General features: G+C 41.4%; 1 protein-coding gene across 1 annotated transcript in view; it reads right to left on the bottom strand.

The window, feature by feature from the left end:
• itgbl1 (integrin, beta-like 1) overlaps nucleotides 1-25676 on the bottom strand; it is a 161513-nt gene that overhangs the window by 1905 nt on the left and 133932 nt on the right. The window contains exons 9-10 of the mRNA XM_014163793.3: nucleotides 19529-19675; nucleotides 15202-15321 (exon numbers count right to left, since the gene is read on the bottom strand). Of these exons, the coding sequence (XP_014019268.1) occupies nucleotides 15202-15321; nucleotides 19529-19675 (267 nt within the window). The remainder of the gene's footprint in view (nucleotides 1-15201; nucleotides 15322-19528; nucleotides 19676-25676) is intronic.

Raw genomic sequence — 25676 nt, 5'->3', positions numbered from 1 at the left:
TTTTTTCTCACTCATTTTTAATGAATGTTTGTGTGAATTCTGTGGTTACACCATTGCTTTGAGTGACACTATGACTGACACAGGAGTCATGAATCCAATAAGAGAAGTACTTCTAAACAGCTGTCCAATTGCTTGCTGCCCTGAGGAAATATTAATGTGAGACCAACTCGCTCCCACTTTAAATGAAGTGCAGCTTATAAAGGATTCATAAAGCCTTCATAAACACAACATAAATGTGTTACACATCATCTATAAACGTAAGTCATGCTCTATAAAGGGTTCATAAATGTGGCAAAACTGTGACATAACCATCAATGTCAAATGTGACATAACCCACTAAGACAAATATAGGTGGCATAAGCACCTCTTAATAAAGGCCTTATAAATAACATTACATTTAGGCTTCACAAAGCATTTATAACCCTGTCATGCATCTTGGTAGAGCATTGCAATGCCATGATAGTGGGTTTGAATCCTGGGATCACACATATGTAAAAATGTATTCACACATGACTGTAAGTTCGCTTTGGATAAAACTGTCTGCTAAATTGTATATATTATATTATATTACTCAAAAGAATTATAGGATGTCCCAACCTCTTTTCCCTCTTGGGATCATAGTCAATATTGGACCTGATCTCAACCTTCCTCAAAACTTTGATAGGGCCTTTTTAAAATACGTTATTATTTTTGCCTACTTCTGTTTTTTTTCCCAAATTCCGTTTTCTCATTTTTGTTTTTTCATGTTTCGTATTTCCCAATTTCTTTCTGGTTTTACCATTTTCTTCACACTTTTTAATATAAAAACAAAAACCAATGATTTTCTGTGTTTACAACAATGCTTAATCCACATCAGGGGATGACTTTTGCGGTCTTGGAAAAATCTTAGAAACGTACATTTGGAGTGTAGTTGACCTTTAATTCAGTGAGCATTCCCTGCAATGTTGTTTGGTTAGCACGTGATGATTATGCATTCCATATGCAGTGTTTCATATTGTGACCGTCAATGGAGTGGGTTGAATAAAAGGCCAGCAACACTCCGTATTATTCAGAGCCCCATGAAATGACACCATATATACATTCTATAGACCCTACTGAGTATTCCCTACAATATTTTTACTGCGGCACCCAGAATTGTTCTTGCTATAAGCCAATATGTATACCATATACAGTGATTCACATTGTGGGCATTTATTTGGCCTTTGAACATGGTTTTAAAACCAAATTTAATGCAAATGTCACTTAAATATGAACAAATATGCATTATTGATAATGTTTAGACAATTATGTTTCATATATCATGAATAAATCCAGGTTATTGACACTTTTCTACTATTATGTCGGGGAATATTATTTTCAAATTTTTCCAAAATTCCGTGACCCAGAAGTAATATTTTAGTAATGAGATGCTGATCATGTAAGGAGTTCGCAAATCAAATGACTACTTGTGGTGCCACTGGACTGCGGAAAACAAGTAACTTAACCTTTATTTATTGCAATTTAAATTCGTTTGTAGTAGTTTAGTTACATACTGTAGCTACCTCAATCGTTATTTCAAATAATTTTGGTGATTTCACAGCAATTGCTAGCTAACCGAAATGTAGCTAGCTAGCAGGCTCAGTTAAATAAGAGACAGATTGAAATGCACTGGTATTTGGTAATTGGTATTTTATTAGGATCCCCATTAGCTTTTGCAAAAGCAGCAGCTACTCTTCCTGGGGTCCACACAAAACATGAAACGTCACACAAAATGACATAATACAGAAAATCAATAGACAAGAACAGCTCAAGGACAGAACTACATAAAACATTTTTTTAAAGCACACGTAGCCTACATATCAATGCATACACACAAACTGTCTAGGTCAAATAGGGGAGAGGTGTTGTGCCGCGAGGTGATGCTTTATCTGGCAACCAGTTTTGCTGTTTATTTGAGCAATATGAAATGGAAGCAAATTCCATGCAATTAGGGCTCTCTATAATACTGTATGCTTTCTTGAATTTGTTCTGGATTTGGGGACTGTAAAAAAAACTCTGGTGGCATGTCTAGTGGGATAAGTGTGTGTGGCAGAACTGTGCCTAAGTTCACTATGCAAATAATTTGGGATTTTCAACACATTGATGTTTCTTCTAAAAAGAAGAAGTGGTGCAGTCAGTCTCTCCTCAACTCTTAGCCAAGAGAGGCTGGTATGCATAGTATTTATATCAGCCCTCTGATTACAATTAAGAGCAAAACGTGCCACTCTGTTCTGGGCCAGCTGCAGCTTAACTAGGTCTTTCCTTGCAGCACCGGACCACACGTCTGGACAATAATCAAGATTAGACAAAACTAGAGCCTGCAGAACTTGTTTTTTGGAGTGTGGTGTCAAAAAACAGAACATCTCTTTATTACGGACAGACCTCTCCCCATCTTTACAACCATTGAATCTATATGTTTGACCATGACAGTTTACAATCTAAAGAAACGCCAAGAAATGTAGTCTCCTCATCTTGTTCAACAGCATTCAACATTCATTACCAGATTCAGCTTTGGTCTAGAACTTAAAAGGAATGATTTGTACCAAATACAATGCCCTTAGTTTTAGAGATGTTCAGGACAAGTTTATTACTGGCCACCCATTCCAAAACAGACTGCAACTCTTTGGTAAGTATAGGTGGACACACATGCTTTGTTTAATGCCAGTGGCAGGTCATTGGTAAAAATAGAAAAGAGTAGAGGGCCTAGAGAGCTGCCCTGAGGTACACCATACTTTACATGTTTGACATTGGAGAAGTTTCCATTAAAGAAAACCCTTTGAGTTCTATTAGATAGATAGCTCTGAATCCACGACATGGCAGAGATTGAAAAGCCATAACACGTACGTTTTTTCAACAACAGGTTATGGTCAATAATATCAAAGGCTGCACTGAAATCTAACAGTACAGCTCCCATAATCTTCTTATTATAAATTTCTTTCAACCAATCATTAGTCATTTGTGTCTGTGCAGTACATGCTGAGTGCCCTTCTCTATAAGCATGCTGAAAGTCTGTTGTTAATTTGTTTACAGAGAAATAGCATTGTATTTCGTCAAACACATTCTTTTTCAACAGTTTGCTAAGAGCTGGCAGCAAGCTTATAGGTCTGCTGTTAGAACCAGTAAAGGCCACTTTGCCACTCTTGGGTAGCGGAATGACGTTGTCTTCCCTCTAGGCCTGAGGACAAAGACTTTCCTCTAGGCTCAGATTAAAAATATGACAGATAGGAGTGGCTATAGAGTCAGCTACCATCCTCAGTAGCTTTCCTTCTAAGGTGTCAATGCCAGGAGGTTGGTCATTATTTTTCCATCTCTCCCACACTAACTTTACAAAATTAAAATGTGCAATGCTTTTCTTTCATTATATGTTTTTTTATGCATGAATGCAATTGCTCACTGTTCGTTGTTGGCACTTCCTGCCTAAGTTTGCCCTCTTTGCCAATGAAATAATCATAATCATAATAGGCAACATCAAATGGTTTCGAATGAGTAAGCCATCTGATTCGATGAAAGAATATGTCTTTCTGCCCATAATTTCATTTACAGTACTCCAAAGTGTTTTCCCATCATTCTTTATATCATTGATCTTGGCTTCATAATACAGTTTATTCTTCTTTTTGTTGAGTTTAGTCACATCATTTCTCAATTTGCAGTAAGTAAGCCAGTCAGATGTGCAGCCAGACTTATTACTCTTTTTGCCCCATCTCTTTCAACCATACAGTTTTTCAATTCCTCATCAATCCATGGAGCCTTAACAGTTCTAACATTCAGTTTCTTAACATGTGCATGTCTATCAATAATTGGAAGAAGCAATTTCATAAATTCATCAAGTGCAGCATCTGGATGCTCCTCATTAATCACATCAGACCAACAAACATTTTTAACATCAACCACATAAGAGTCACAGCAAAATCTTTTGTATGATCTCTTATACACTATTTTAGGCCCAGCTGTTGGAACTTTACCTTTCATGGATATAGCCACTATATTGTGATCACTGCATCCAATGTGTACGGATGCAGCTTTAGAACAAAGTTCTACAGTATTAGTAAAAATGTGATCGATAAATGTGGATGACCTTGTTCCTGTAGTGCTTGTAAACACCCTGGTAGGTTGATTAATAACCTAAACCAGATTACAGGCACTGGTTACAGTAAGAAGCTTCCTCATGAGCGGACAGCTTGATGAAAACCAGTCAATATTCAGGTCCCCAAGAAAGTAGACCACTCTGTTTACATCACATACACTATCAAGCAGCATTTCACACATATTATTTCGATACTGACTGTTAGCACTTGGTGGTCTATTGCAACACCTCAAAAGAAAAGGCTTTAGATGTGCCAAGTGAACCTGCAACCATAACACTTCAATAACACTTGACATATGATCTTCTCTAAGCATTACAGGGATATGACTCTGAATATACACTATCGTTCAAATGTTTGGGGTCACTTAGACATTTCCTTGTTTTCCATGAAAACATACATGAAATGAGTTACAAAATGAATAGGAAATATAGTCAAGACATTGACAAGGTTATAAATAATGATTTTTATTTGAAATAATAATGGTGTCCTTCAAATTTTGCTTTCGTCAAAGAATCCTCCATTTGCAGCAATTACAGCCTTGTAGACCTTTGGCGTTCTAGTTGTCAATTTGTTGAGGTAATCTGAAGAGATTTCACCCCATGCTTCCTGAAGCACCTCCCACAAGGTGGATTGGCTTGATGGGCACTTCTTACGTACCATACGGTCAAGCTGCTAACACAACAGCTCAATAGGGTTGAAATCCGGTGACTGTGCTGGCCACTCCATTAGAGACAGAATACCAGCTGACTGCTTCTTCCCTAAATAGTTCTTGCATAGTTTGGAGCTGTGCTTTGGGTCATTGTCCTGTTGAAGGAAGAAATTGGCTCCAATTAAGTGCCGTCCACAGGGTATGGCATGGCGTTGCAAAATGGAGTGATAGCCTTCCTTCTTCAAGACCCATTTTACCCTGTACAAATCTCCCACTTTACCACCACCAAAGCAACCCCAGACCATCACATTGCCTCCACCATGCTTGACAGATGGCGTCAAGCACTCCTCCAGCATCTTTTCATTTTTTCTGCGTCTCACGAATGTTCTTTGTGATCCAAACACCTCAAACTTAGATTTGTCTGTCCATAACACTTTTTTCCAATCTTCCTCTGTCCAGTGTCTGTGTTATTTTGACCATCTTCATCTTTTGTTTTTATTGGCCAGTCTGAGATATGGCTTATTCTTTGCAACTCTGCCTAGAAGGCCAGCATCCCGGAGTCGCCTCTTCACTGTTGACGTTGAGACTGGTGTTTTGCAGGTACTATTTAACGAAGCTGCCATTTGAGGATTTGTGAGGCATCTGTTTCTCAAACTAGACATTCTAATGTACTTGTCCTCTTGCTCAGTTGTGCACCGGGGCCTCCCACTCCTCTTTCTATTCTGGTTAGGGCCAGTTTGCGCTGTTCTGTGAAGGGAGTAGTACACAGCGTTGTACGAGATCTTCAGTTTCTTGACAATTTCTCACATGGAATAGCCTTCATTTCTCAGAACAAGAATAGACAGACGAATTTCAGAAGAAAGGTGTTTGTTTCTGGTCATTTCGAACCTGTAATCGAACCCACAAATGCTGATGCTCCAGATACTCAACTAGTCTAAAGAAGGCCAGTTGTATTGCTTCTTTAATCAGGACAACAGTTTTCAGCTGTGCTAACATAATTGCAAAATGGTTTTCTAATGATCAATTAGCCTTTTAAAATGATCAACTTGGATTAGCTAACACAACGTGCCATTGGAACACAGGAGTGATGGTTGCTGGTAATGGGCCTCTGTACGCCTATGTAGATATTCCATAAAAAAAATCTGCCATTTCCAGCTACAATAGTCATTTACAACATTAACAATGTCTACACTGTATATCTGATCCATTTGATGTTATTTTAATGGACAAAAACGTAATTTTCTTTCAAAAACAAGGACATTTCCAAGTGACCCCAAATGTTTTAACGGTAGTTCAACCTCCCCCATAAGCATGTCTGTGTCTTCTATAGATGTTATATCCTTGTATTGCTACTGCTGTATCATCAAAATAATTATCTAAGTGAGTCTCAGAAATGGCTAATATATGAATGTCATCTGATGTTAGCATGTTACTGATTTCATGAACCTTATGTCTAAGGCTACATATATTAATATGGGCTATTTTCATCCCTTTCCTGGGTAGCTTATCAGATATAGACACAATACTGAAAAGAGCACATAAAGCAAGAGAACAAAATATATACATGCAGCAGTTGATTAATCAATTGGTGTGTGTGTGTGTGTTCCGTGGGGTTGAAGCTACAAACCCATAGGCTTGTCTCTCTCATCCCTTCAAGGCTTCTGGGAGGGAGGGTGGACAATGAGCTTGTCATAACGGATGTAAGCAATGTCCCCACGCGCTCTGGCAGCTTTCATGGCTGGAATCAGTTCTTTGCTCTTCTGGCACACAGCTTCAGGATAGTCCTCATTGAGGAAGATATACATTCCTCTCAAGTTCTTGGCTCTTTCCAGAACAGCTACCTTGTCCTTGAAGCCCACTATTGGCCTGGGCCTATCACCTGGGCCGGTGGTGGGTTTTCCAGTCCTGTGGGTGCGCTCCACCTCACTCTTCTTGTGGTCCATCTTCAATTTCTCAGAAATCATTTCCCTCACTTTGTCCTCAGACTCCGTCCAGGTCTCATGTGGAGATCCTGCAATAGCGTCCACAACCATGTTGTTCCGCCTTGATTGTCCCTCCGCCTTGATTGTCCCTCCGCCTTGATTGTCCCATTGTTATCATGGATTCACACACAGAATTTATGTCCTCTCTCAATGACTTACAGATTGCTGTCATCTTGCCGTTCTTGTGTTTCAACTCATCGAGTTGACCCTGGGAGAACTGCAAACTGTTCTTCAGGTCCTGGACCTCTTTGGTCAGGTCGTCCATTCTTTTATTAGTAGAATCAACGAGTATTTGGACAAAACACTTGAAGCTATTTTCTTGTTGTTGTAACAACTGCTTGTAGGTCTCTTTTTATTCGGTTAAAAGATCCTTCATGTGTGATAGAGAGACACCATTGTCCTCAACGGCTTTGGTCTTTGTCATGGTAGCTAGCAACATAGGTTATGCTGTTACTCCTCGCAGTTCCAGACAGGGCAGTTCGCGGCGAAGATTGAAAACAACAATCAGCTGGGATCTAGACAGCTACAAACCCGGGACAATCCACGGTCCCAGCCACAATGGCTAACCGCTTTGCGGGCTCTGTTCAAGAAAACCTTGCTAGCTTGATGTGCAGCTAGCTAGCAGCTAAGCTAGCTGCGACACCAAATAGCTCCTCAGACCCATTCTTGGTCGGCAGGATCACTGGAAAGAGACAAGCAGTCCCAGCAACTGATGCCAACTGTGTTTTTGGGATCAAAGAAGTGGGTGCCCATCCGAGTGCATTCCGCCAAAGATCAGCAAAGGTAAGTAAATATTTCGAACATATTTTTTTAGATTTGTCGACGTCGTGGTTGTAGGCTAACTGTATAGCTTAGCATTGAAGGCAAAGTTCTGTACTCAGAATATTGAACAATGTGCTTTTTCCGTAAAGTTATTTTGAAATCTGACAAAGTGGTTGCATAAAGGAGTAGATTATCTCTAATTCTTTAAATAATTGTTATACATTTTGTCAACGTTTATGAGTTCTTCTGTAAATTAAATGTGCCTATTCACCGGAAGTTATGGGGAGAAAACCTTTTCTGAACATCACGCGCCAATGTAAAAATTGGGTTTTTGGATATAAATATAAACTTGATCGAACAAAAAATGCATGTATTGTCTAACATGATGTCCTAGGAGTGTCATCTGATGAAGATTGTCAAAGGTTAGTGCTTAATGTTAGCTGTATATCTGGTTTTGTGATGGCTATCCGTGCTTGGAAAATGGCTTTTTTAATTTTTTTGCTAAGGTGCTATGCTAAAATAATCTAATGTTTTGCTTTCACCGTAAAGCCTTTTTGAAATCAGACAATGTGATTGGATTAACGAGTAGAGTATCTTTAAAATGCTGTATAATACTTGAATTTAAATTGAGATTATTTTTTGGGGGAATTTCGCGCCATGCTATCTCACTGGTTGTTGTCCAACCAGTCCCGTTAACGGGATTTTATCCTCTAGAGGTTAATGTTTATTTGTTTTAGCCGTCTTTCAGGGCAGGTTTGGCTTTCCTGTTTTGCTTGTTATTTTGGCATTAATACGTGTCACATATCAGTTTGCAAACAATGCAAAAAAGATATATATCGTTGATTTAATAAAGATGCATACAAACATGATCTCTTTTTTGTTTTCTTGAGTAAAGCAGCTCCAAAAGGTTTTTCAGCCTAGCTCAGTGCTTTCTGTGGTGATGGGGCAAGCCAGCAGAAAATACGGAGCGTTACGCCGTGATTGGCTCAGTGCGCTGTCACTCATGGGGACACTACGTCACCTAAGGGTAGAGCTAGAAAATTAAAGTCCCTGGGTGCTGCCATAGAGTTACATTAGAAGTGCCCAGCTAAGAAGACTCAAGGCCATTGAACATAGATAAAATATGTCAAATCACATATCTATAGTAGCTTTGATTGGACATGTCAACATCATACTTTCAAAATCTTAGCTAGTGGTCATCATCATGAATAAAGTCGACAATCTACTGGCAAATCCTTTTTACTCCTTGTCATATGAAGAGAAATAATGAAGACAAAGTATAAATAAAACCTATCGGTGCTCATCAGCCATTGGATATAAACATTAAACAACAAGTTGGAAATCGCAAATTCAACAATGAGTGGTTTGGAAGGAATCAGTGGCTAACTGCAAGCGTTGCAAAGCCTGCTATTCAGTGGAGTGACTGTGTAGTCCCAAGTCTAAGATTAAGGATCTCTTTTCCCAGTTTAAAATTATAAACATTCATCATTAGCCATGCTGTCAATGAAGCATGATTTGTGCTGCTCTCAAAACAACTGTTAACTCGAAACTGCAAAATCTGACTTTAATGAGTTCAAGACAACTGGGAATTCTGGAAAAACGAGCTACAACTGGCGAAATAATTTTTAAACTTTTGTCCAACTCGGGAGATCACTGACGTCGTGATGATTCAAACTTTTTTTTGTGTGTTCCAAGTTGTCTTGAAAGCACCATAAATTCAGAGAATGTCAGACTTTGATGACAAAGTTTGATGACAAAGTTTGATGACAAAATTTGCCGACGAAGGACCGGCGTGCCACCTTTCTGTTGAAGTGAACACAGCACAACAAGGTGAGTCCATAAATTATGTAATATGCCAGGGAGATATGTATACTGAGGCTAAGAAAGTAATACTAAGTGTACGTTGTGTAGTAAGCTGTTAGTAGCCCATGTGCCTCACCCTAATAAGTTGGTCTATTTTCACCTCTTAATTCCACCTACTATTCTGACTTGGTGGTGCACATGTAGCCTATAACCTGTTTTTGAGAAATGTAATCATCGAATATTGTAAGAGCTTTCATTGTCTGCTTATATGCCCCTTTTATTTATCCTACCGTTCTGATTTGGTATACAGCGAGAACACTGTAAGAACGGCCCATGTTCTGAATTTTGTGGCTGTACATTTAAAAAGTGCTGTACAAATAGCTATATTGACTACCTCTGACCTAGCTTGCTCATTAATGTCTTAATCGAAATTACGGATTGTCTCTTATCCGCTCATCGTCCCTTTATGCCATATGCCATACATCTCAATTGTCAGTAGAAACCACATTTGTTTAAGCAAGTCAGACATATGAGCTATGTTTTTTTAAAGCCAGTAAATGAGGCTGAATGAACTGTTTCGTTGCCAGACAAGGCTCTGCTGATAGCCAGGTGTAGCAGTGGTAAGGTATTGGGTCTGCTGTTGAGACTCTGCTTTTGGGACAGCTTTACGTAAGCCCTAACAGTTTGTGGGCACCCTTAGTCCCTGTTACAGTGCAATTAATGTATTGTTTAGTGTTGTATTGTGTTGTGTAGTGGCTTTGCTGGCATGCATCCCACATTATTTATTTTTTGCCCCACAAGATTTACATGCTAAAATCGCCACTGGTGCTAATACATTTGTGTTTATATCATTAAGCCTTTATGTATGTGTTTTGAATGGCCAAAGGGTCTGACTTTAAATTAAGTATAGCGTCATGCGATATAGTCTTTATGGGTGTGTTATGAATGGCCAAAAGTGTCTCACTTCAAACTAAGTATTACAGGATACTACATAAAGTGTTATTAAGGTTCTGCTGCTAATGAAGTTTCTCATGATCCACAGGTTACTGTAGGGTGTGATAGATATTTAAATGGGTTAATGGACCTGCAAAGCTTGTGTTTATGTGTGTGTGTCAGAACCAAGCTGATTTGGAGTAGTCCAACCAGAGACTACCGCATTAGGTATTCCTCTTCTGTTCCCATGCTGGAGACCAGGGCTTGATTACAACCTGTTACAATGGTGCCAACAGTTTGTGGCTGATCTTTCAGCGGGGGAGTGGGTGAAAGTGTCAAAGACCTGACTGGGCCCAGCACCACACGGTATGGCTCGTTTTTGTTATGTGCATATTTGTGTACTGAGGAACCTGTAACTTGGTTCCAGAAGAAAGCCACTTTCAATTTCTTTAAGTTGGGGGCTTTCATCAAGGTTGGTGTTTTTTGGTGTAACATCGTCCCCAGGATATTGCCCACACAGCACATACACTATACTGTATATACAAATGTATGTGGACACTCCTTCAAATCAGTGGATTTGGCTATTTCAGCCACACCCGTTGCTGACAGGTGTATAAAATTGAGCACACAGCCATGCAATCTCCATAGACAAACATTGACAGTAGAATGGCTTTACTGAAGAGCTCAGAGACTTTCAACGTGGCACAGTCATAGGATGCCACCTTTCCCAAAAGTCAGTTTGACAAATTCCTGCCCTGCTAGAGCTGCTCCGGTCAACTATAAGTGCTGTTATTGTGAAGTTCAGCAACAACGGCTCAGCTGTGAAGTGGTAGGCCACAAAAGCTTGCAGAATGGGACCGCCGAGTGCTGAAGTGCGTAGCGCGTAAAAATCGTCTGTCCTTGGTTGTGACACTCACTACCGAGTTCCAAACTGACTCTGGAAGCAATGTCAGCACAATAACTGTTCGTCGGGAGCTTCATGAATGGGGTTTCCATAGCCGAGCAGCCGCACACAAGCCTAAGATCACCATGCGCAATGCCAAACATCGTCCGTAGTGGTGTAAAGCTTGCCGCCTTTGGACTCTGGAGCAGTGGAAACGCGTTCTCTGAAATTATGAATTACGCTTCACCATCTGACGGACAAATCTGTGTTTGGCGGATGCCAGGAGAATGACACCAGCCCGAATGCTAAGTGCCTACTGTAAAGTTTGGTGGAGGAGGAATAATGGTCTGGGGCTGTTTTTTATGGTTCCAGTGAAGGGAAAGCTTAACGCTACAGCATACAATGACATTCTAGATGATTCTGTGCTTCCAACTATGAGGCAACAGTTTGGGGAAGGACTGTTTCTGTTTCAGCATGACAATGCCCCCATGCACAAAGCAAGGTCCATACAGAAATGGTTTGTCAAGATTGGTGTGGAAGAACTTGACTGGCCTGCACAGAGCCCTGACCTCAACCACATCAAACACCTTTGTGATGAATTGGAACAGCAATTGCGAGCCAGGCCTAATCGCCAACATGAGTGCCCAACCTCACTAATGCTCATGGCTGAACAGAAGCAAATCCCTGCAGCAATGTGCCAACATCTAGTGGAAAGCCTTCCCAGAAGAGTGGGCTGTTATAGCAGCAAAGGGTGGAGCAAATCCATAGTAATGCCCATGATTTTGGAAGGAGATGTTTGACAATCAGGTGTCCACATACTTTTGGTCATGTAGTGTATAAGCCTGGGATACTAACCATTTAAAGTTGGCCTTAGTGGGAGTGACCATAGAACACTATAGGGGGGACCTGAGTCAAGTATTTTTCAATGTCACTAGTTGGGTGTGCAACTCTATTTTTATAGCTCATCGTCACTACACACGTCTACAGCGGCCGCTGCTAACTCAACGGCTAGGAAGTATCACTTCTGTAGTGAATAAGCTCAAAGTTCATACCATTCGCCACCAAAGCTCACGCCGAGGTTGGCTTAGTTCTGTCCTTGACATGTGTGTCCTTCTAACGTAGAGGCTGCAGACCTCACGTGCTGGAACAACCCGGTTATCTTTTCGTCAAAGGCTTATATAGTGGAGAGGGGGGAAGGATGTGTTTCATCGTTTATAACCCCTCCTCTTCACAGGGATGGGCCACTGATCAAGCAGGGCACTTTCCTTATGAAAACCCAATTCTCTCATTTGGAAGCTAAAATTACATTTAATCTCCTAACAAACAATTTCAATATCAAACATTTCAATTGCATAACAATTCAATGTTACTCTGATAACTAGAGGGTGTATACTTTCTCAGGTACAGTTTATGTCGTCCTGTCATCAGTCATAATGTCTCAGATAACAACGAACTGACATCCCTACTCATTACGTTCCAAAGCATATTTCCAACTGGTTTTATTACCAAAATATGGTTCCTTTCCCCATTTGTTTAATGTTCCCAGACTCTCTATATTTAACACAGGCTATTCAAGTCCTTCAGTAGGGTCAGTCAGAGAGGGGAAGGGAGAAAGGTATTTATGGGAGGGTCATAAACCTTACCCACAGGCCAACGTCATGACAGTGGTAGAAGCTGTTCAGGGTCCTGTTGGCTCCAGACTTGGTGCATCGGTACCGCTTGCTGTGCGGTAGCGGAGAGAACCGTCTATGACTTGGGTGGCTGGAGTTTATGGCAATTTTTAGGGCCATCCTCTGACAACGCCCGGAATAGAGGTATATGGCGCCTTGCAGTTGGATGCCAAACAGTTGCCATACCAAGCGGTGATGCAGCCAGTCAAGATCCTCTCAATGGTGCAGCTGTATAACTTTTTGAGGATCTGAGGGCCCATGCCAAATTTGTTCTTGGTGCGTGTACCATGATAATTCCTAAGTGATATGGGCAGTGAACTTGAAGCTCTCGACCCGCTCCACTACAGCCCCGTTCGATGTGGATGGGGGCGTGCTCGGCCCTCCTTTTCCTGTAGTCCACGATCAGCTCCTTGGTCTTGCTGACGTTGAGGAAAAGGCTGTTGTCCTGGCATCACACTGCCAGGTGTCTGACGACCTCCCTATAGGCTGTCTCGTCGTCGATCAGGCCAGTAAACTTAATGATGGTGTTGGAGTCGTGCACGGCCATGTAGTTGTGGGTGAACAGGGAGTACAGGAGGGGACTGAGCACGCACCCCTGAGGGGCCCCCGTGTTGAGGATCAGTGTGGAGGATGTGTTGTTACCTTCCCTCACCACCTGGGGGCGGCCCGTCAGGAAGTCCAGGATCCAGTTGCAGAGGGAGGTGTTTAGTCCCAGGGTCATTAGCTTAGTGATGAGCTTTGAGGGCACTATGGTGTTGAACGCTGAGCTGTAGTCAATGAACAGCATTGTCACGTAGCAGTGTGGCATGTAATAGAGATGGCGTTATCTGTGGATCTGTTGGGCGGTATATGAATTGGAGTGGGCCGAGGGTGTCTGGGATGATGGTGTTGATATGAGCCATGTCATCCTTTGAAAGAATTTCAGGGCTACAGATGTAAGTGTTACGGGGTGGTAATAATAACCCGATCCTGTAGGTTCATACTCTACAACATTCGCAGAGTACAACCCTGCCTCACACAGGAAGCGGCGCAGGTCCTAATCCAGGCACTTGTCATCTCCCGTCTGGATTACTGCAACTCGCTGTTGGCTGGGCTCCCTGCCTGTGCCATTAAACCCCTACAACTCATCCAGAACGCCGCAGCCCGTCTTGTGTTCAACCTTCCCAAGTTCTCTCACGTCACCCCGCTCCTCCGCTCTCTCCACTGGCTTCCTGTTGAAGCTCGCATCCGCTACAAGACCATGGTGCTTGCCTACGGAGCCTTGAGGGGAACGGCACCTCCGTACCTTCAGACTCTGATCAGGCCCTACACCCAAACAAGGGCACTGCGTTCATCCACCTCTGGCCTGCTGGCCCCCCTACCTCTGAGGAAGCACAGTTCCCGCTCAGCCCAGTCAAAACTGTTCGCTGCTCTGGCACCCCAATGGTGGAACAAGCTCCCTCACGACGCCAGGACAGCGGAGTCAACCACCACCTTCCGGAGACACCTGAAACCCCACCTTTTTAAGGAATACCTGGGATAGGATAAAGTAATCCTTCTAACCCCTCCCCCCCCCCCTTAAAAGATTTAGATGCACTATTGTAAAGTGTTTTTCCACTGGATATCATAAGGTGAATCCACCAATTTGTAAGTCGCTCTGGATAAGAGCGTCTGCTAAATGACTTAAATGTAATGTAAATGTAATGTCACTAGTTAACACAGTCAAAAAGTCATAATTATGGCTAAACCCTGCCCATTTCCAGAATTTATCTTCCTAAAATGTGATTTTAAACCTAACCCTAACTAATGAAGTCCATGTTTGATGCGTTGGTCCACCAGACCTTCCGCACATTTTGGTGGATGTGTCTGGGAACAAGATTAGGTGTAATGTGACTAACATGACATCACTTTAGAGTGTATGCCATCCTTCAGCACAATGTCACCCTTCACGAAGCAAATGTTTATATCATATTCTACATAGTGGGTTATGTCACATTTGACATTGGTGATTATGTCACAGTTATGTCACATTTATGAACCTTTTATAAAGCATGACATATGGTTATAGAATATTTGCAACACACTTATGTAGTACTTATGAAGGCATTATGAAGCCTTTATAAGCTATACGTAATTTAAAGTGTGCCCATAAACTCTTATTGTGATTTTCAGCATCAGTGGACAGAAGATAGCACTTCTGGATGAGAGCTGGGCTGTTAAGAGGAAAGTCTCTCTCTTTCTGCTCTCTCTTTTCTCCTGTCTTTACGCTTACTCGTTCTCCCTCTCTTTTCTTTGTCTCTGTCTTTCTCTCCTGCTCGTTGACACCAAGCCAAGGCCATTATCGGAGGTAGAATTGGGCCTTGGACAGAGGCTTTAGGTGTGTGTGTGTGTGTATGTGTGTGTGTGTGTGTGTGTGTGTGTGTGGTCTATACCGTACCTGTGCAGATGAGTCCGTCGTGCTTATCACACTCTCTGTCGTCACACTCACAGTAATCCCCAGAGACCCACCAATCCTGAGGAGATCCAGAGCAGATACACCGGCCACAGTGACACGACCCTGCCAGAACACACACACACATTCACACAAACACACACATACACACACAACAACAACGGACGTTCAAGCAATCAACAAAATAATTACAGTTATAAGAATATAAGGATAGATTTGTGAGGACAAGGTACTGTGCTCACAATCATAGTGTATTGTAGTCCTGACCCTTTTTAAATTGTGACTGAATTAAAATACAAGACAGGCTGGTTCCAACCAGTGGGATGTAGTTTTCCCATGCTTGTCCACCCCTTAAGTATATCACATCAGCTATATTTTTACCTGGGAATCGTCCCCAGCAAACCTTCACTGTAAAAGTCTGTCCTCCTTGGCTCCCACAGTACTTCCTCTCCTGAACAACAAAAGCACTGTCCTTGCATTTCTCCCATCAGATATTGCTACTGTGTGCTCCAGTGCACATCAAGGGCAGTGAGCGACGGGCTGGATAGTAAGGTGTTAAATGCTTGGAAAAGGCATACAAGCAGGCAGACGGACGAGAGGGGAACAAATCTCTCATGGCTGTAACCCAGGAGAGGTCTTTTCAGTCTCCACTATTTATCCCCATAGACTACCCACTGGGCACAGACGTCAGTTCAACGTCTAGTTTTGTTTTACATTTGGTTCAGTTGTCAACTAACATGAATTCAATGTGAAATCAACAAAATATTTCACCATATCATTGGATTTAAGTTAAAAGTTGGGTGATGACTTTTTGCAAATCAAATTAGTTTTCTGTGTTTATTCAACGTCATCACATAGATGTTTTTGGTTGAAATGACGTTGAAACAACATTGATTCAATCCTTTTTTGCCCAGTGGGTAGTGTGTGCCTGAAGGATGGCAGTGTGAGAGTTGAAGGGTTGACTCCACTTGAGTCATAGGTTACCGCTTGTTGTCATGAATCTTGTTCTGGAGGCAGCTCTGCAGAGTGGTCACAAGCTGGCACAGCCACAAAGTCATAAAATCTGATTTTAAACCTAACCCTAACCTTTACCCTAACTGAAGGGGAGAGGATAGTCTTATGCTTGTGTCTGAGTGCAGAGGAGCATGGTGAAACATGCCCATCTCCATTGTGCAGCCTAAGAAGGTGTGAGACCAGAGGGTGAGGATGTCCTAAGATGGACAACATACCTTTGGTTTAGTAGTTCACTGCCAGTACTCCATACTCCAGTAATCTCCATGCACCTGACATTTGGCTGAAATCTCAGTGTGACATGCAAGTTGTTCTTTGGTTACATAGCTGAATAGAGTATACGGCCTCCAACACATGATGATATACAGTGCCTTCGGAAAGTATTCAGACCCCTTGACTTTTTCCAGCGTTATTCTAAAATGTATTAAATTGGTTTTTTTCCCTCATCGATCTACCCCATAATGACAAAGCATAAACAGGTTTTTAGAAATGTTTGTTAATTTATAAAAACTGAAAAACTGAAATATCACATTTATATAAGTATTCAGATCCTTTACTCAGTACTTTGTTGAAGCACTTTTGACAGTGATTGCAGCCTTGGGTCTTCTTGGGTATGACACTACAACCTTGGCACACATGTATTTGGGAAGTTTCTCCCATTCTTTTCTGCAGATCCTCTCAAGCTCTGTCAGGTTGAATGGAGAGCGCCGCTGCACGGCTATTTTCAGGTCTCTACAGAGATGTTCGATCGGGTTTGGGTCTGGGCTCTGAGATGGTGCCAGGTTTCCTTCAGACGTGACGCTTGGCATTCAGGCCAAAGAGTTCAATCTTTGTTTCATCAGACCAGAGAATCTTGTTCAGGTGCCTTTAGGCAAACTCCAAGTGGGCTGTCATGTGCCTTTTACTGAAGAGTGGCTTCCGTCTGGCCACTCTACCATAAAGGCCTGATTGGTGGGGTGCTGCAGATGGTTGTCCTTCTGGAAGGTTCTCCCATCTCCACAGAGGAACTCCGGAGCTTTGTCAGAGTGACCTTCAAGTTCTTGGTCACCTCCCTGACCAAGGCCCTTCTTCCCTGATTGCTCAGTTTGGCCGGGCAGCCAGCTCTAGTCTTGGTGGTCAAAAACGTCTTCCATTTAAGAATGATGGAGGCCACTGTGTTTTTGGGGACCCTTCCCCTGATTTGTGCCTCGACACAATCCTGTCTCTGAGCTCTATGGACAATTTTTTCGACCCCATGGCTTGTTTTTTGCTCTGACATGCACTGTCAACAGTGGGACCATATAAAGACAGGTGTGTGCCTTTCCAAATCATATTCAATCAATTGAAATTACCACAGGTGGACTCCAATCAAGTTGTAGAAACATCTTAAGGATGATCAAAGGAAACAGGATGCACCTGAGCTCAACTTCGAGTCTCATATCAAAGGGTCTGAATACTTATGTAAATAGGTTATTTCTGTTTTCTATTTTTAATCAATTTGCAAAAATGTCTACCAACTTGTTTTTGTTTTGTTGTTATGGGGTACTGTGTGTAGATAGCTCATGATTTTTTATTTATTTAATCCATATTATAATCAGGCTGTAAAGTAACAAAATGTGGAGAAAGTAAAGGGGTCTGAATACTTTGTGAAGGCACTGTAGATATACCTTGGATATTGGGTATATCTACAGTGCTACATAGTAAGACAGAGGGGCTCTGTTTTGCTTGAATGGATGCTTTCTCCGGTGAGATAGTAGTTTCTTCTCCCAACAGTAGAGCCTGATCCTCTCCTTCTCCCGATCATTGAAGGTATCTTGCCCAGTTGATAATCATCCCGATAATTGCCTCAAAACTGAACCTAAACTATATTGAAACAAATTTCACATATAATAAAAGATTAAATAAATTAAGTAAAGTATAATGGGGAGAAAGGGGGAGAATGGGTAAGTTGATGAGTGAGAGAAAGCAAATGATGCATAATTATGTCATCACCAATTGTGAATGAAGAACAGGGCGGGCCATCCTATTATGTTGATCTATTCTAATGATATACCCTATATCAGTCCACCGAATCCAAGCAGTCTTATCAGTCTACTCTGGCGTACTTGGAGTAGGCCTACACAGTGAGAGCATGCGTAATCTACAATGGCAAGAAGACCAAGACGAATGGATGCACATGCTGCGTCTGCGCTGCTGCAAAATGTAAATGAAAACGACTCAGATGACAGGGAAGAAATGAATCATGACATCTCTGATGATTATTCTTCTGATTCTGAGCCTAAGCCTGAGCCTACAACTCCGAGGCCTAAGCGCAAAAAAAGACAGAACATTGCGCACTGATCATGTTTCGGAGCCATCACCAAATGAAACGGTGAGACTGGAGAGAGGAGGGACAGCACCAATAGAACAAGCCGGTGACAATGCTACGGGCTGATTATGAGCACAAAATGTCATCACTGAGAGAGTACGTCCTACATCTCAAGCAAAAAAACAGGATGCGCATCACACTCACCAACTTTCGTTGTTTATGTGACATGGACATGCTCCAACTGCTGCCATTGCTTGAAGACGCACACAATGTAAGCGCGAGCGGACATTAACTGACTATTTTTGACGTCTCTCATATTGACACTTCATTATAATACCATTATTGGTTTTGTGTGGATTTTCACTATTTATCATGTACAAAAAGTTGTTACCACGTGCCAACACATATATAGTTTCTGTTTCATGATTTAAAACATTTTTTTTTTACTTAAATCCTGCATTAACATAAACTAATGTAAATGCTTTTTTCGTATTCTAAAGTTAGCTAAGACCTTCCTAAACACAACCAAATGATTATTTTTGCATATACATACAATCTATTAATTACACTGTCAGAATGACTGCTCATTAGCTTGAAGGGGGATCCCTCCAGGCCCAACGTCTCTAGTAAAAAAAAATAATGTGCAACGCATGCAGACATAGGAGGTCCCGTGAAAAAAAGAACCCTATGGAAATCAAATTCTCATCCAACAGATTTGTTCTGGCCCTGCAAAGCAGCCGGGGCCCTAACAAACCACTTATGTCGCTTCTACCTGAAGCCAGCCCTGGGAAGACTGCAGGTATGAGGGTGTCGTTTCTTTATGCCTGCTACTGCCCTAATCTGTGTGATCAGATCTCATGGAAAGCTCTACTCAAGTGGTCTACACAAATCAATGGAGTAGAAAATAACTGAATGGAATGAAATAGTGCAGAGAATAGACACAAAAAGAAGCCAATAGATGGAGATAGAAATGAAATAAATGTAATAGAATGACAAAGGAAAAAACAAAGGAACCTTTTCCATTGCACATGACTCCATCGGCGGTCTCACACAGCTCTTTGCTCTGAGCGTCAGTCATTTCGCATGTCCGAGGGAACGAGCACAACTTCCCAAACCAGCCGTCACCACAGATACACCGGCCGCATGAACAGAAACCATGACCTGGTGGGGGACAGGGTAGACATACAGTATGTTATACAATAGAAACCAGTAGAAACCATGACCTGGTGGGGGGCAGGGTAGACATACAGTATGTTAAACAATAGAAACCAGTAGAAACCATGACCTGGTGGGGGACAGGGTAGACATACAGTATGTTATACAATAGAAACCAGTAGAAACCATGACCTGATGGGGGACAGGGTAGACATACAGTATGTTATACAATAGAAACCAGTAGAAACCATGACCTGGTGGGGGACAGGGTAGATTCTTATGAGTAGAATATCACAATTGTCACGTCCTGACCAGTATAAGGGTTATTTGTTATTGTAGTTTGGTCAGGACGTGGCAGAGGGTATTTGTTTTATGTGGTTCGGGGTGGTGGTTTATTTAGTAGGGCGTTTGATTTATTATTTCCGGGTTTTGGTTTATGTTCTATGTTTTCTACTTCTATGTTCTTTTTGGGTTGGTGTATTTCTATGTGTAGGTTAATGGGGGGTTGGACCCTCAATTGGAGGCAGGTGCTTTCTCGTTGCCTCTGATTGAGAGTCCTATATATGGGTAATTGTTTGGTCTAGTGTTGTGGGAGATTGTTTCTTGTTTTGTGTGTGTGAGCATGACAAGACTGTTTTGTCGATCGTTCGGTCTTCTTTTGTTATTTTGGTGTTTTCTTGGTTAAAATAAAATACAAGATGAGCATCCACATTCCTGCTGCGTTTTGGTCCTCCATTCCCGACGACAACCGTTACAACAATACACATTTGAAACAAGGGAGATGATGATCGAAAAAGTTAGTAATGTTACCGGTGTCAGTGATGCGTTTGCTGTGTTTGGTTGTATGAACCACTGCACACACACAAAAAAATTGTAATTGGAACTTGAATTTGAAGTTGTTTGGATTTGAATCTCCATTTCTCTCTGGCCACGCTACCACCATTATGACATCACTTGAATGGATCTAGTGCATCACAAGGAAATAAGCTTGGTTTGCCATGGAAACCACCAATAACATTCTACATTCACAACATTCTAGAGACAAATTCAAGACTCTCCTCATAAACAACCAAACCTTCTGAGAAGACAAGTCGAACTTTGGATCTCTTAAATGTCACGTCACTATGACTATGGCTACGAGTCTGACTCCGACTCTCAGTCTGATAAGGAGGAGCCTATGTGTCTGGCTGTGACTCTGAGTCTGAAGAGTCCAGAGAGCTGGGCCTCTACCTCTTCATAGAGCCCACACCCTCCCAGCCATCCTCTGCACACTTAGAATTGTATTTTTCAAAAATGGGTTCTTCAGTTGTCCCCATAGGAGAACCCTTTTTGGTTCCAGGTAGAACCCTTTTGGATTCCATATAAAACGCTGTGTGGAACAGGTTCTACATGGAACCGAAAAGGGTTCTTCAAAGGGTTACCTTATGGGAACAGCCGAAGAACCCTTTTAGGTTGGAGGTAGCACCTTTTTGTTGCGTGTGCTGGTCCCGCTGGCCAATGCCAGTAGTGTGCAGTGACCAGGAATGATGCCCTGAATCAGGCTGGGGTGGAAGAGGCAGTGTCAGTGCAACCAGCTCTCACAATCTCATTGCAGAATTAGACTTCACCCACGTTTCCAAACATCAAATTTCAAAGTTGCGCCAAACGTCAAATTTTGAAGTGTTTGTGTTACTCCTGCTCCTGTGTATCGTTCAACTTCTCCAAATGTGAAATTTAGAAGTTAAGGGTTAAGTTTAGGCACTCATTCTGAATGGTTAAGGTATGGGGTTTGGGATAGGGTTAAAACATTATGTTTAGGCTCTCATTCCAAATGGTTAACGTATTGTCTGTTCTTAATGTGGGCTAATAACCAGCTGACGCTAGTACAAGGGTATTGCCCTCCCTCGGCTCCTTCATGTGCTCTTAACAATTTATCTGAATTACTATCTACAGTAAATATGGTCAATCTGAACTATTAATAATGAGCGGTTTTTTAATATTGATTGGAGGACACCAGTGTCAGATTAATATGAAAATATCGAAGTGGCGATCATTACATTTTGTCAGCCGGTTATTGTCATGCAAAAGACTGCCGGTTTCACGGTAATTTACTGTTAATTAACACAAACACATTTAGCATCTTCAGGCCTCCACCCATACAAGCGCTGATGCACGCCTTTGGAACATCTACATTTCAAAAAGTATAATAAACCAATTTAATGTACAGCATCACAATAAATCCATTATTTATTTTACGTCTAAAGAAACACTACATATGAAAATGTATTTCAGGTGAACAGAATATGAGTTGACCTACTATAGGCCTATGTTATCTGGTTATGCTCCATGCCATAGGCTGTAGGCTTGTTCATTTAGCAGACAAGATATGCTTATAAGTCCCGTGCCATTATTTTACTTTATATGATTTTATAGTAAGGATAATATAATGGAACTTAGCTGAATAAAATCAGAAGGTTATTTTTCCCATTACAGAGTGAGTGCGCATATGAAGTGGCTATGTTGAGTGTAAAAGTGATCATTTGAAACAGGTCCTATATGCTAGACTTAGAGTTATTTGGTAACATTAGTTGTGAATGATACAAAACATTAGAATTTCTTAGAAATCAACATAATTGGGCTGCATGGTGCGAGTATAGGCTACTGAGGATTTGAGAAAGTAACAAAAAAAGTTTGTTCTCTGTTCCTTGCCTCAGGCTGCACAGCTGTTCTCTCATCAAGTGATCATATTTTCACCCATCAGATTATTCTCAATTTAATCTTGTCTTTACTAATATGTAAAATTACATTTCAATTTAGAATGGCCTATTATTAAATGGGCAGGAACAGGGGCACTCGAATAAAGAATTGATAGCGAATTGTGGCCGTGCGCTTTCTCGCTGGTCGGTTTTGTAGGCTCATTCGGTTGTAAACCAGAGTATGTGCTTAATATGAGCTGCTGAGATCAATAAATAGAAGAACACTATTTTCACTCCACACATCCACCACTGTTTGAGGAGCATGTTCTCACTGCCCAACAGGTGATATTCCGCCTAAACTCTGTATCCCATGGGCTCTCCAACCTTGTTCCTGCAGATACTCAGTGCTTAATTTGGGGAAACCAAGTGAAATCGGTTCTGGAACATCGATAGTGACATGTTTTCACAAACAAAACATATTTCACTAAACTGTTGACGGCCCGTCTGTGTGCTCAAGAAAAATAATAAAGAAGAGAAGAGGCGATAAAACGCATGGTGGTGAGGTATTCTGTATAGCTAAAGTTAGTGTCACCCAATTAATTATAAAAATATAAAAAATATGAAAAATCAAATACAAATTCACTAACTTGTGGTGGGAAAAAGGACACACTAAGTATGATCCCCAATTAGAGGTCACAATTATCAGCTGCCTCTAATTGGGAACCATACACACACACCAATATAGAAATAAAATACCTAGAAACCCCCCTAGTCACGCCCTGACCTAAAACACCATAGAGAACCCCGAGGGCTCTCTATGGTCAAGGCGTAACAACAGGTTTTATTTGCTTAGCAGTTAATTAAGAGTGTTTGGCCAGTAACTGAAAGGTCGCTGGTTCGAATCCTCCGGCAAGCTGCAAAAATCATCCTTTCTGCCCTTGAGCAAGGCATCAACAACTGCTTCCCAGGCGCCGTGGGCGTCGATTAACCTCTTACATCTAGACGTTCCGCTAGCGGAACACCTGCTCCAATATCCAATGATAGGCGTGGCGCGAATTACAAATTCCTCAAAAATACAAAAACTTCAATTTTTCAAACATATGACTATTTCACAGCATTTTAAAGACAAGACTCTCCTTTATCTAACCACACTGTCCGATTTCAAAAAGGCTTTACAGCGAAAGCAAAACATTAGATTATGTCAGCAGAGTACCAAGCCAGAAATAATCAGACACCCATTTTTCAAGCTAGCATATAATGTCACAAAAACCCAGAAGACAGCTAAATGCAGCACTAACCTTTGATGATCTTCATCAGATGACACACCTAGGACATTATGTTATACAATACATGCATGTTTTGTTCAATCAAGTTCATATTTATATCAAAAAACAGCTTTTTACATTAGCATGTGACGTTCAGAACTAGCATACTAACATTTTACTAACAATTTACTAAATTACTCACGATAAACGTTCACAAAAAGCATAACAATTATTTTAAGAATTATAGATACAGAACTCCTCTATGCCCTCGATATGTCCGATTTTAAAATAGCTTTTTGGTGAAAGCACATTTTGCAATATTCTAAGTACATAGCCCAGCCATCACGGGCTAGCTATTTAGACACCCGGCAAGTTTAGCCTTCACCAAAATCAGATTTACTATTACAAAAGTTTGATTACCTTTTGTTGTCTTCGTCAGAATGCACTCCCAGGACTGCTACTTCAATAACAAATGTTGGTTTGGTCCAAAATAATCCATCGTTATATCCGAATAGCGGCATTTTGTTCGTGCGTCCCAGACACTATCCGAAATGGTAAATCAGGGTCGTGCGCATGGCGCAATTCGTGACAAAACATTTCTGAATATTCCATTACCGTACTTCAAAGCATGTCAACCGCTGTTTAAAATCAATTTTTATGCAATTTATCTCGTAAAAAAGCGATAATATTCCGACCGGGAATCTCCTTTTCGGCAAACAGAGGAAAAATCACAAAGACGGGGGCGGCCAGGGCACGCGCCTAAGCCCACAGTCCCTTGATCGGCCACTTGAGAAAGGCGATAATGTGTTTCAGCCTGGGGCTGGGATGACGACATTCAGGTTTTTCCCGGGCTCTGAGCACCCATGGAAGACGTAGGAAGTGTCACGTTAGAGCAGAGATCCTTTGTAAAAGATAGAGATGGCAAAGAAGTTCAAGAAATGGTCAGACAGGCCACTTCCTGTAAAGGAATCTCTCAGGTTTTGACCTGCCATTTGAGTTCTGTTATACTCACAGACACCATTCAAGCAGTTTTAGAAACTTTGGAGTGTTTTCTATCCAAAGCCAATAATTATATGCATATTCTAGTTACTGGGCAGGAGTAGTAACCAGATTAAATCGGGTACATTTTTTATCCAGCCGTGAAAATACTGCCCCCTAGCCATAACAGGTTAGGCTGGCTGTGAACTGCCCAACAAAATCAATGAACCAACAGCATTGGCTAGGGCATAATAATACATACAGTCCACACTCAAAAGGCAATTACTCAAATTTGTTTCGTTTTGGAGTATAGGCTAGACCAATTATGTACCAAAGACATCTTAAATCAGTTTTGTTTTGTTTTTCTGCCATGCGTAATATGTGGTAGGCTATGTAATGTGTGATGGCACAGTAATCATTTTTATTCCTTTTTTTTTTTTTCGGGCTTGGGCTCATGTATAAGCTCTAATATGTGTATGGGTGTAATGAATTAATCATCACCTTAGAACGCGCTGTCCATTTTGTTGTGTTAGGATTTGAAACAACATCCACTACGACCATGTTTTACACAGTTTCAACCTGCTGTTGACGTTTTGATGACAAGTGTTTGATGTGATTTTAGATTGCATTTGCATTGATGTCAGAGTGGTTAGAGGGAAAATACAGCCCTGCGTACCAGGTCATTAGGGCCTGATGGTAGTTTGCAAGTTGGGTACTACCAAAGCATGTCCAGAGTGCATAAAAGGAGATTCAACAGTCACAAGGAAGTTTACTGTGGTCATGACTTATGACTGTGCAACGTCCGTCGTTAGAGTGAGACCAAGGCGCAGCGTGGGTTGGGTTCATCATATTTTAATATAAACAGTGAACCAGCAAAAACAATGAACAACACAACGAACGAACAGTTTCGCAGGCTACTAACAGCAATGCAAAATCAACTTCCCACAAAAGACAGGTGGAAAAAGGGCTACCTAAGTATGGCTCCCAATCAGCGACAATGATGTACAGCTGTCCCTGATTGAGAGCCATACCAGGCCAAAACAAAGAAATACAACACATAGATAGGGAACATAGAATGATCATAGAAAT

The sequence above is a fragment of the Salmo salar genome, chromosome 21 (genome assembly GCF_965601325.2).
Source record: "Salmo salar chromosome 21, fSalSal1, whole genome shotgun sequence".
NCBI classification, from domain to species: domain Eukaryota; kingdom Metazoa; phylum Chordata; class Actinopteri; order Salmoniformes; family Salmonidae; genus Salmo; species Salmo salar.
Note: the sequence above shows the minus strand (reverse complement) of the source record. Positions and strands in the feature narration are given on the sequence as shown.